The 12,032-nt window shown below is 48.1% G+C and overlaps 1 protein-coding gene across 2 annotated transcripts; it reads left to right on the top strand.

Moving 5' to 3' along the window:
- Window positions 1–2,116: 2,116 nt before the first annotated feature.
- LOC117505299 (POU domain, class 4, transcription factor 1-like) lies at window positions 2,117–10,133 on the top strand. Of its 2 annotated transcripts, XM_034164933.1 has the most exons (4): window positions 2,117–2,244; window positions 3,154–3,344; window positions 4,381–5,424; window positions 9,946–10,133. In XM_034164933.1, the coding sequence occupies exons 2-4, from the start codon at window positions 3,228–3,230 to the stop codon at window positions 9,991–9,993; spliced, it is 1,209 nt and encodes a 402-aa protein (XP_034020824.1). In that variant the 5' UTR covers window positions 2,117–2,244; window positions 3,154–3,227; the 3' UTR covers window positions 9,994–10,133. The 2 variants fall into 2 exon arrangements, with proteins under 2 accessions (XP_034020824.1, XP_034020825.1); XM_034164934.1 differs by lacking the exon at window positions 2,117–2,244 and having other exon boundaries at window positions 3,089–3,344.
- The last annotated feature ends 1,899 nt before the right edge of the window (window positions 10,134–12,032 follow it).

The following is a 12,032-nucleotide window of genomic DNA, read 5'->3' as shown; positions in this document are numbered from 1 at the left end:
GGCAGACGCATCATCGTATGGTCTTGGTGGCGTGCTTCTTCAAAGGTGGGACAAAGAGTGGAGGCCGATAGCACACATGTCACGGTCTCTCACAACAACCAAACAAAGGTACACACAAGTGGAGAAAGAAGCTTTAAGCTTAAGCTTGTGAGAGATTGCGCAAATTCCTCATCGGGAAACATTTCCAGCTGGAGACTGTTCACAAGCCTCTCCTGAGTCTCCTCGGGTCTCAGGGCCTAGATACTCTACCTCCCCGAATCCAATGCTTCAGAATGCATGAGTCCTATTCCATCTCTCATGTAGCAGGAAAATGCCTGTGGACAGCAGATACTTTGTCACGAGCTCCAATGAAGACAGGTGAAACATCGGCTGGCCTGGAGGACAGGTATTTCTATTTTGTGCTTTAGTGTTCAAAGCTAAAACGGAAGATAAATGTGTGACTGGTGAGTGTATGAATGGTCAGTCTAGATAACAGCAGCCTTCCAGCCACAGGATCAGAATAAGACCCTAAGGTCCTGCAGTCAATGGCAGTCTACCCACTGACTCTTGGAAAAGGGAGATGTGGTGTAGGACTACAGTGTCTTGGTGATGAGATCAGCAGGAGGGTGACGTCGGTATGGGAGGGCGAGATCGGGGGGGGGGGGGGTGAAGGAAGCTTGCTGAGGGGTACATAAAAAGTTTTGTTCAATGTTGACATCAGTGGACTCACGTGCTGTATTTGGTAACGCGACAATAAATAGATAGATCCATGTTGTATTTGTTCGTCTGTTCAACTGAGCATCTTACAAACGGGCATGAGAACCATAAACCCTTTTCACAGAGCAGAAGCCGAACTGGATCCAGATCCAGTGTTTTTAACTTTCTCAAATGTAGATAGGTTGAATAATTTTGTCTTTTGTCCCTGAACCATGACAGTCCTGCACAGACTGAGGACTTGTGGATATTGTTGATTCATCTGGGTCCAGGTTGTGGGGTAGTAGATGAAGCAGCTCGTGCCACACTTCCCTTTCCTTGCTAAATCCTCTAAGACTTCCCAGGGGATCCCAAGGTGTCCCCAGGCCAGCTGGGCGGTATAATCCCTCCAGCATGTCCTGGGTCATCCCTGTGGTGTCCTCCATGTTGGATGTGACTGGATGACCTCCCTAGGGAGACCACCAGGGGGCATTCTCACCCGATGCCCAAACCATCTCAGGTGGCTCCTTTTGATGTGAGGAAGCAGCAGCAGCTCTACTCAAGAGTTGTTCCTGCTTTCTTACCCTATCCTGGAGTGTAAGACGAGATACCTGATGGAGGAATCTCATTTTTGCAACCTCCTCCTTTCAGTCATTACCCAAGTTCATGACCATAGCTGTAAATCAGCTGGTAAACTGAGTTTCACCTTCAGGTTCTGCTCCTTCTTCACGACAGTCTGGTACATCAGACTTACTCCCCCTCTGGGTCAGAGGGCAGTAGTTGTCCCCTGACCCAGAGGGGGCAATCCACAGAGAGGACAGAGGATCATGGTCTCAGATTCTCAGACCTGTTCAGTGACGTCAGAGGTCACCAACATCATCCACACAAATCACACATGTACTTTAAAAGCATTATGTGAATATTTGACTGCGTTTATTTTAGATTTTCAGAAATATGAGTATTTTTTTTTAATTCTCCCCCCCCCGCTACCCCTCCCGGCAGGCAGCCAATAATCTTCGAGGTCTCGCGGCTCGTGTTTTTTTTTTTTTCCCCCTCACGTCGCTCACACCGCGCGCGCGGCACGTCACGCCGCCACGAGCGGCGCTGACAGCGAGACACGGCGGCGGGGCGCGAGCCCCCCTCCCCCTCCCTGGCGAGGACGACGCACGCATCCGTACATAACCTCCGCCATTATTCATCACCCCTCCCCCTCCGTTCCTCCCATGGCGGCGGCGGCGGCTCTTTTTTTTCTATTTTTTCTTTCCTTGAGCTGATCTCTTTTCCCGCCTCAGCAAGGTCTCCAGAGCTGCTTCCTCCTCGCGACCTGCCTCATTTAACGTCTCTCTCTCTTTCCCGCCTTATTGCGCTGGCTCGTGCCAAGCCCAGGTGATTATCACCCCCCCCCCCCCCTGAACCGACCACAAATCTCTCTCGGTGCTCTCTTCCCCCCCACCCCCCACCCCTCTCTCTCCTTCCCGCCAGCCATGATCCGTGGCGGGATAATTCCCAGACGGTCTCCTTCTCCCTCCTCCTCTTCCTCTCCTCCTCCTCCTCCGCCTCCTCGCGGGCCCGGTAAGTAGCAGCAGGCGCCGTCCATCTTCTCCTCTCTCCTCTCTCTCTCTCTCTGTGCATGCTGTCTTCACGGTATTTATCGGTTGTTATCGGCTCTGTTTCGATTGACCCCCCCCCCTCCTCCTCCTCCTCCCCCTCCTCCCTCCTCGCGTTGTGCCTGAGGGGGGAGGGGACGTGGTGTTAATGTGTCGCGTGGGAGATCGGTTTTCCCCTCGCGCCCGGTGGCCGCCGTGACCTTCTGTCGGAGCTGGCACGCGCTGCTGGCACGCGCTGTGGCCCGCTCGGCCAGACGGGCTAATTAGTGACGCCTCGAGGGGGCTCGTGCGCAGCCGCCCGCACGCGCACCCGCTCCACAAAACACTCAAGCCACACGGAAAAAGGCACGGGGGACGCGCACACACACACACATCTCCACATTCACTTATTACGTGTACACACACACACACAGAGTGAGGCGGTCACGTGTTACACAACGGTGGAGCTGGGGGGCCCTATATTGGGTTATTTAAGTAAGGCGGGAGCTCGTGCACGTCAACACACACTATCAAAGAATGTTTTAAAGTGGACACACAGTGCAATGACATCCTCCCAAACAGCAGGTGGCAGCAACACTTTCTAAACCACTGCAGCGTTCAGCGGAAACATACAAACCTGAGCGAACATAAGATTAGCAAACACGCGTTTCCTCAGCGTGCAACACGTGCTTTTTGTTTTTAACAAACAATCACGCTATTATCACACCAAACAGCTACAAAAGTTGCATTTATAAACTTGGCCGATCTGAACGCCACAAGGCTTGTGCAGTTCAGCAACACTTATCTGATGTATAATCAGAGCGCTGAGCAGCAAGGGGGCGGAGTCTCTGAATTCTATCATATTAATGATCTGTGTTTGTCTTTTCTTTCACAGAGCACCACGAGTCCACCGCGCAGCGCTAACTGCTCTCCAACGTCTTCTAAGCCTACGTGAGTGAGTGTGAGGTTATGTCGGGCATGACCAGCGGTGTGTGCGTGGAGAGTGACCTCTCCTCCATGCTCCAGCGAAGCTCTGCCTCCTCCCACCATCACCCAGCTCACCACAGCTATGATGGACAGGGACAGGTGAGTCCATGTTTGGGTTTGACCACAGGAAATATTTCTGCTTTTTTGATTGGTTTAGTTCTTCAGGATCCATACTCCTGCATTCTGACTACCCAGAATGCAGCAGGAGTATGGATTAGTGGGTTCAACTGTGTAGAAAACAAAAACATCTGGACCACCTACTGATGCCAGTTCCTGAACAACATCCAGTGAGACGGTTCTACTGAGGGACGGTTCCTTTGTGTTGGCCCTGTCTTAACGGTCCCATGGAAGCCCGTTGGACTGCGTTTTTATACCATCAGCACTGACTCAGAACACTGATGAGGAAGTCAGACTCCCAACCCAGTCTCACGGCACGTCGGGATTCAGCAGCAGAAAATACACATTAATCTATTGGCTTGCGATACTGTCACGAAAAGTGCAAATGTTCGTCACCGGAGCACAAATTTATTGTAATACATTCTGTGACAGCTGCACGTAATAAAAAGTGAAGCGGGGTGTCGGGTGGTTATGGTTAGGGTTGGGTAGGAGTAGATTTGGTAATAGTGAGTTAAAAAAAATACCCCATTATGAAAATTTAAATCATTTTGTGACGGGAGCACAAAAAAACAACAAAAAAACAAAAACAACATGAGACTGGAGTCCAGACTCCACACGTCCTGATTCTCCTGTCGGTTAATTGCCATCCCAGGACTAGAACAAATCCAGGGGTGTGGGCTCAAGTCATCTCGGGATGTTGTGACCAGTTCTCAGTCAGAACCACTGCCAGAAGCAGGTAGAATCCAGATCTTCATAGTCCCTCTGTAGGGTTGTGTGTATCCTGTTGTACCTGCTCAGGAAGGCAGGTTCCAGGAGGAACTGAATCAGGTGTTCAAAGTGCCTCAGGGGTCCAGACCGCCTCTGACTGTTTGGAAGTGAAAGGTTCCATCTGTGCACTTCCACTGCTCTTGGTTTAAATGTTTTTCTCACACTTTGTTTCTATTGGCTGTTGTGCAGCCAATCACAGGCCTGCCTGCTAAAGGGGGTCCTTGTGAATAAAATTGTTGTGTTTTTGCAGGTATCGAGTCTCGCCCCCATGCTGGACTACACCACGGAGATGGACCGTTACCGCTCCTCCATCGCTAACTTCTACAAAACTAATGTCAACATGAACGTCTCCAACTTCCCAGAGTCCTCCAAACTGGCTGCTCGTTTGGCGGCCGCCGCCCCCATTTTCCCCCCGACCGCAGCCAGGCTGGGCGCAATGGCAACAGCACCTTGGGGTTGCCATGACAACATGAACCACCCAGCAGCCATGTTTTGGGGCAGACCCAAACCTGTAGCAGCAACTGCAACACATCACCACCTCCACCACCACCCCTCCCCAACAACAGCCGGTCACATGACCTCCTCGCACCCTCATGGGACCAGCATGCAACAGGGCAGTGAGGGGCCAGGACGGGGGGGGGGAGGAGGTGGAGGGAGCAGCAACGAGGGAGAAGCTGAAAAACACGGACACACTGCCACCTCACTTCCTGTCACACAGGAGGCGGTTCACCATAACCCCATGGCACCGAGCAATGGGAACTTCCTCCCTGGATATGGCGGCGGGGCAGACTGTGGGGTCATGAACAAACAAAGACACGCCCACCCAGATATGATGGGCCTATCAGAGGGCGGAAGCTGCAGCGGGGGCGGTGTGATGGGCGGGAGTTTCCTTGGGGGGCTGGGACTGCCCCCTGGGGTCATCGTCATGGCCATGGGGTCAGCGTCAGGTGGGATCTCAGACACGGGCAGCGCCTTCCAGATGACGGGCAGCCAGCGGGTGTTAACGGACTGTCAGCAGCACGCCAGCTCCTCCCCCTGCCCTTCATCCTCATCACCCTCGTCGTCAGGGGTGACAGGAGGAGCCGTGGCTTCATCGTCCTCCTCGTCGTCGTCGGGGGCAGTGGCAAAGAGGAAGAGGAAGCGATGCGGTGTGTGCGGGCCGTGCAGGCGACTGATAAACTGTGGCGTTTGCTCATCCTGCCGCAACCGCAAGACGGGTCACCAGATCTGCAAATTCAGGAAATGTGAGGAGCTGAAGAAGAAACCGGGAGGAGGAGGAAGTGGAGCTCTGGAGGTAAGGACACATCCACGGCCCAGATTTCATGTTTTTAACCAAATGTGCAGAGAGAAGCAGCAGACAAGTGTCTGCAGCCACTGAAGCTTGTTGCTGTCTTGGTGGCTTCCGTCACATCTGCTTTGCTGATTTATCTGAACTAAAGAGACAAAAAGCAGCTCCTGACCTTTGACCTGCTGACGTGTCAGTGAATCAGAATCAGAAAAGTTTTATTGTCATATGAGTGACCAAGTTTACAACATTCGGAAATTGCTGCGGTACTTGGTGCTATCATAAAAATAAAAAAATAGAGCAGTAAAACAAGTAATATATAATAAAACTTTACGCTATAACAATGTTACAAAATGTACAGAATGTATGAGCTAAGATAAACAAATGATGGTGATAAATGGTGGTGATAGCAACAATGTAGAGTTCTAAAGGTTCTTGTTGAGGAGGCTAACAGCAAAGGGGAAAAAACTGTTCTTATGGCGGGAGGTTCTGGTCCGAAGGGACCGTAGCCTCCTGTCTGAGGGGAGGAGGTCAAAAAGGGCTATATCCAGGGTGAGAAGGATCGGCTCTGATCTGACCTGAACATCCCAGTGTCCTGCAGGTGTACAGGTCCTGAAGAGATGGAAGGTTGCAGCCAATCACTTTCTTGGCAGAGCGTACAATGCGCTGTAGTCTCTGTATGTCCCTGGTGGTGGCTCCAGCGTACCACACGGTGATGGAGGTGGTGAGGGTGGACTCGATGATGGCAGTGTAAAACTGCACCATGATCCTTGCTGGCAGGTTGAATTTCTTCAACTGCCGCAGGAAGTACATCCTCTGCTGGGCCTTCTTGACAACAGAAGTAATGGTGGACTCCCACCTGAGGTCCTGGGTTAGAGTGATTCCCAGGAAACAGAAGGTGTCCACTATGGTGATGGGGGTGTCTGCCAGGGTAATGAAGGGAAGAGGGGCTGTGTTCTTCCTAAAGTCCACAATAATCTCCACTGTCTTCTCTGTGTTCAGCATCAAGTTGTTATACAGTGAGGAAAATAAGTATTTGAACACCTACCAACCAGCAAGAATTCTGTCTCACACAGACCTGTTAATTTTTCTTTAAGAAGCCCTCTTATTCTGCACTCTTTACCTGTATTAGTTGCACCTGTTTGAACTTGTTACCTGTATTAAAGACACCTGTTCACACACTCAATCAATCACACTCCAACCTGTCCACCATAGCCAAGACCAAAGAGCTGTCTAAGGACACCAGGGACAAAACTGTAGACCTGCACAAGGCTGGGATGGACTACAGGACAACAGCCAAGCAGCTTGGTAGAAGACAACAACTGTTATGATTATTTATTAGAAAGTGGAAGAAACACAAGATGACTGTCAATCTCCCTCGGTCTGGGATTCCATACAAGATCTCACTTTGTGGGGTAAGGATGATTCTGAGAAAGCTCAGAACTACACAGGAGGACCTGGTCAATGACCTGAAGAGAGCTGGGACCACAGTCACAAAGATTACATTAGTAACACATGATGCTGTCATGGTTTAAAATCCTGCAGGGCAGCAAGGTCCCCCTGCTCAAGCCAGCACATGTCCAGGCCCGTTTGAAGTTCACCAGTGACCATCTGGATGATCCAGAGGAGGCATGGGAGAAGGTCATGTGGTCAGATGAGACCAGAATAGAGCTTTTTGGAATCAACTCCACTTACTGTGTTTAGAGGATGAGAACAACCCCAAGAAAACCATCCCAACCATGAAGCATGGGGGTGGAAACATCATACTCTGGGGGTGCTCTTCTACAAAGGGGACAGGACAACTGCACCGTATTGAAGGGAGGATGGATGGGGTCATGTATTGTGAGATTTTGGCAAACAACCTCCTTCCCTCAGTAAGAGCATTGAAGATGGGTCATGGCTGGGTCTTCCAGCATGACAGTGACCCCAAACACACAGCCAGGGCAACTAAGGAGGGGCTCCGTAAGAAGCATTTCAAGGTCCTGGAGTGGCCTGGCCAGTCTCCAGACCTGAACTCAATAGAAAATCTTTGGAGGGAGCTGAAACTCCAAACCTGAAAGATCTGGAGAAGATCTGTATGGAGGAGTGGACCAAAATCCCTGCTGCAGTTTGTGAAAACCTGGTGAAGAACTACAGGAAACGTTTGACCTCTGTAATTACAAACAAAGGCTACTGTACCAAATATTAACATTGATTTTCACAGGTGTTCAAATACTTATTTTGCAGCAGTAACATACAAATAAATTATTTAAAAAAAAAAAATCATACATTGTGATTTCCAGATTTTTTTTTTTTTTTTTTTTTTTTTAGATTATGTCTCTCACAGTGGACATGAACCCAAGATGAAAATTTCAGACCCCTCCATGATTTCTAAGTGGGAGAACTTGCAAAATCGCAGGGTGTTCAAATACTTATTTTCCTCACTGTAGCTGCACCAGGACACCAGTCATTGGACCTCCAGTCTATAGGCGGACTCACCCCCATCAGAGATGATTCAGAGAAGGGTGGTGTCATCTGCAAACTTGATAAGCTTGACAGACTGGTGATCAGAGGTGCACAGCCCTGAGGAGTACCGATAGTGGTGGTCCGGGAGTCCGAGACATTCTTCCCCAGCCTCACATGCTGCTTCCTATCCTTCAGGAAGTTGCTGCAGAACGAAGTGCAAAGCCAGATTGATGGCGTCAGTGAGTCAGTGAAGCGAAGAGTTTTAGGAGAACCAGGATTTTTGATGTCCTCACAAAGATGCATAATTACACACATGCAGTCAGTCTCTCATACACACACATCTGTGTCTCTATACTTGTGAGTGTACATAACACATTCAATCACCACTAACTCAAAAACAGCGGTTTGAAGTTGTGAGGACCAGACAGAATGTCCTCAGAGTTTTAAAACCCAAACTTGTCTCCTCAAGCACACACATACACACAAACCAATCCTAATATACACTTACACAAGCATACACACACACAGTTACACACACTTACACAAGCATACACGCGCGCACACATTTACAAAAGTATGCACACACACAGACACAAGCATGCACACACACACACACTGACACAAGCATGCACACACACACACACTGACACAAGCATGCACACACACACACACTGACAAGCATACACACACACACACACTGACGCAAGCATGCACACACACACACACACACGCACACTGACGCAAGCATGCACACACACACGCACACTGACGCAAGCATGCACACACACACACACACACACTGACACAAGCATGCACACAGACACACACACTGACAAGCACGCGCACACACACACACACACACACACACACACACAGTGACAAGCATGCACACAGACACAATGACAAGCATGCACACAGACACACACACAGTGACAAGCATGCACACAGACACAATGACAAGCATGCACACAGACACACACACAGTGACAAGCATGCACACAGACACACTGACACAAGCATGCACACAGACACACACACACACACTGACACAAGCATGCACACACACACACTGACAAGCATGCACACAGACACACACTGACAAGCATGCACACAGACACACACGCACACTGACGCAAGCATGCACACAGACACACACACGCACACTGACACAAGCATGCACACACACACACACACTGACACAAGGACGTCACAGACACAATGACAAGCATGCACACAGACACACACACACACACACTGACACAATGACAAGCATGCACACAGTCACACACATACACACACACACTGACACAATGACAAGCATGCACACAGACACACACATACACACACACACTGACACAATGACAAGCATGCACACAGACACACACACACTGACACAAGCATGCACACAGACACAATGACAAGCATACACACAGACACACACACACTGACACAAGCATGCACACACACACACACTGACACAAGCATGCACACAGACACAATGACAAGCATACATACAGACACACACACACAGTCTGCAGAGTATTTATGAAAATAATTAGTGATAATCAATGATTAATTGGCGCTGTGAGTACTTATTCCCTCAGCACGTGCACACATGCACACACTGAAATGACACATGCACAGCTGGAGCAGTGTTGTGGTTTCACACGTGTTGCCTCACTGCTTTGATGTTGAGCCAATCAAAGGCTGCACACTGTCACAAAGGTTAAAGGTCATCGTGGGAACCCATTGCAGCGTGTCTGATGTCTTCATTTCCTTTCCTCCACATGGTTGGATGCCTTTGTCATCTGACAGCTTGATGAAAATTTTGTAACGCAGCTGAGATGTCCAAGTCAAACTCAGACAAAGATGACAAGATTTGTGACCAAGAACAGACAAACTGCACAAAACAAACCTGTGATTCTTACGAGACACAATCTGTCCAAATAATTATGGACCCGATCCCTCAGAACCCCCGAACTCTCTGAACCAGCTCCTGTCACTCAATGTATTGTTTCTATATTTACCAGAAGTATATAGATGTCTACTGTGACATGTCTCTTGGATCTGTCTCTGTCATTATAGCGTCCACCTTCCGTCCCCGCCGGCGAGACGTTTCGGTGGTTCTTCTAACTCTCTGCTGCCACCTGGAGGTCAGTCTGCACATCACCACACAGAAGAACTGCTGGACGCCATTCAGACACTTTTCTAAGAGGACGACAACTTTTTTACTGTGTGGATGACAAACTACAAAAGCACCTCAACACGCAGGAGGAGTCGAGGAGACAGTTTAGGCCCAGCCAATCACATCTCAGGACGTCATGTGACCAGCCGAGTGATGAATCACACACATCTGCATGCTACATGTTAGCTTTAGCTGATCAATAAACAAACATCAACACACCGAATCGTGTTTCGTGGCAGTTTGGCTTCAGATGGGCGACTTTAATGGGTTTATTTTTCCAGCAAAATGACTTTAAACTGTTTTTTTTCTTTGCTAAATGACTAAACTTTCTTTTTGTTACTTTTCCCACCTAAATGACTTTAAACTTTTTTTTTTTAGCTAAATGACTAAACTGTTTCTTTTTACTTTTTCCAGCAAACTGACTAAACAGTTTTTTTCATTTAAATGACTTTAAACTGTTTTTTAACCTGATTTTTTTCCTCCTAAACTAGTCTATTTTAAACAGCTCAAAACCAAAAGCTTACATTGAATCTTCCTCTGTCAAATGCCAAAATGATTTACACAGAACCACATGAGACAAATCTGAATCTTCCATGGCCCATGAGCAAGTACGCAGGTGATGGTTGTGGGATGAAGTCCCTCAGAGTGTTTCTGATTGCAGGAAGAAACAAACAGCTGACTGGAAGTGTTGTTTTTTTTAAACCCTTCCACACCAAAGATCTTAAATCTAAGTTTAAGCTTCTTAAGCAGCACTTAAACCATCTGTTTCAGGTGAAGAAGTTTTATTTCAAATGTCATTATCTCATTTTAAGATGTTTTCATGTAGAAACTTAAAAACATTTTGAGAAAATGAAATTTCGCCATCAGTGGATGAAGACTTTTTTTTAATTTGCAGCTTTTGAACTGGTTCAATAAAATAATTAGTTTCTTCAAAATAAAATAAGTATTATGTATCTAATAAAAACAAGGTGCTTGCTCATGGGCATCATGCCCGGACCTGATGTGTTGCTTCATAAATAAACTGAATTAAGTCACAAAGATCAACTTAAAATTTGAAAACAAAAAGCTGATTTGATTCACTTCAAGCTGAAGACATTCATTTTAAAGGGGAAATATGTCCTATGATCCACAAATCATTTTAACCTTCTAAATCTAAGCTGCTTTCACCTGCATGTGTTTGTTCAACAACCAGGACCACATGGCATCCACATGCTACAGGGTTCAACGCCTTGCTCAGGGATACGTCAGCACTCAGCTGTGACAGGAATCTAACCCACCAATCAGCTGCTCCGACATGCAAAGCTTCACTGTCAATGGAATCAATCCTGGGAGTGGAGCCACACAAAAGGGACGGAGCCTAATCATTTGAAAACATAGCGTTAATATTTTAAGAAACATTTGGCGCTGAGACAGTTAATAAAAAAAGTTGTAACTAAGTAAAGGGTTAGAACTGAAACACAAAAGGCGGAGCCAAAACTGTGTGGGGGGGGGGGGGGGGGGGTCAGTTTTCAGCATCATTTAAATTATTAAAAGTTCTTTCTCCATCATGTGACCAAACTGTCTCCTCCTCTTCAAAAATATGAAAAGTTGCCACGCTGGAAGATTCAGGACTCGATCATAAACTGCTGCCGCCCCAGGAACTGTTCTATGTGACTCAGCTGACCCGTGTTAAGGACTACCTGTCACCACATCACTGTTCTCTTTCCGTCTACCTCCTCCACAAACACAAAGACACCTGGGTTGACTTTTTCTGAGCGGCTGCTTCATGCTCGATGTGGTCCAGAAGTGAAGCGGTTTCAGGCGGTCACACAGTCCATGGACGTCTTCAGGTGTACGTCCACCTTCAGCCGGCTTCATTCTGTCACAGTTTAACACTTGGTGAAATAAAGGAACCATCAAACACGTGTGTAGAGTCTGTATCGACCAAACCAGGTCAGGACCTGACCCAGAACCACAGGGGGGGTTTAGACCTGATCCCCACCTGGAG

This window comes from Thalassophryne amazonica, chromosome 23, assembly GCF_902500255.1.
Source record: "Thalassophryne amazonica chromosome 23, fThaAma1.1, whole genome shotgun sequence".
Lineage (NCBI taxonomy): Eukaryota > Metazoa > Chordata > Actinopteri > Batrachoidiformes > Batrachoididae > Thalassophryne > Thalassophryne amazonica.
Note: the sequence above shows the minus strand (reverse complement) of the source record. Positions and strands in the feature narration are given on the sequence as shown.

Excerpts from the sequence above, each read along its gene's own strand:
- LOC117505299 (XM_034164933.1), top strand. The coding sequence starts at position 3,228 with ATGTCGGGCATGACCAGCGGTGTGTGCGTGGAGAGTGACCTCTCCTCC. Across the intron at positions 3,345-4,380 it reads GCTATGATGGACAGGGACAG|GTATCGAGTCTCGCCCCCAT; the intron begins GTGAGTCCATGT and ends GTGTTTTTGCAG. Across the intron at positions 5,425-9,945 it reads GAGGAAGTGGAGCTCTGGAG|CGTCCACCTTCCGTCCCCGC; the intron begins GTAAGGACACAT and ends CTGTCATTATAG.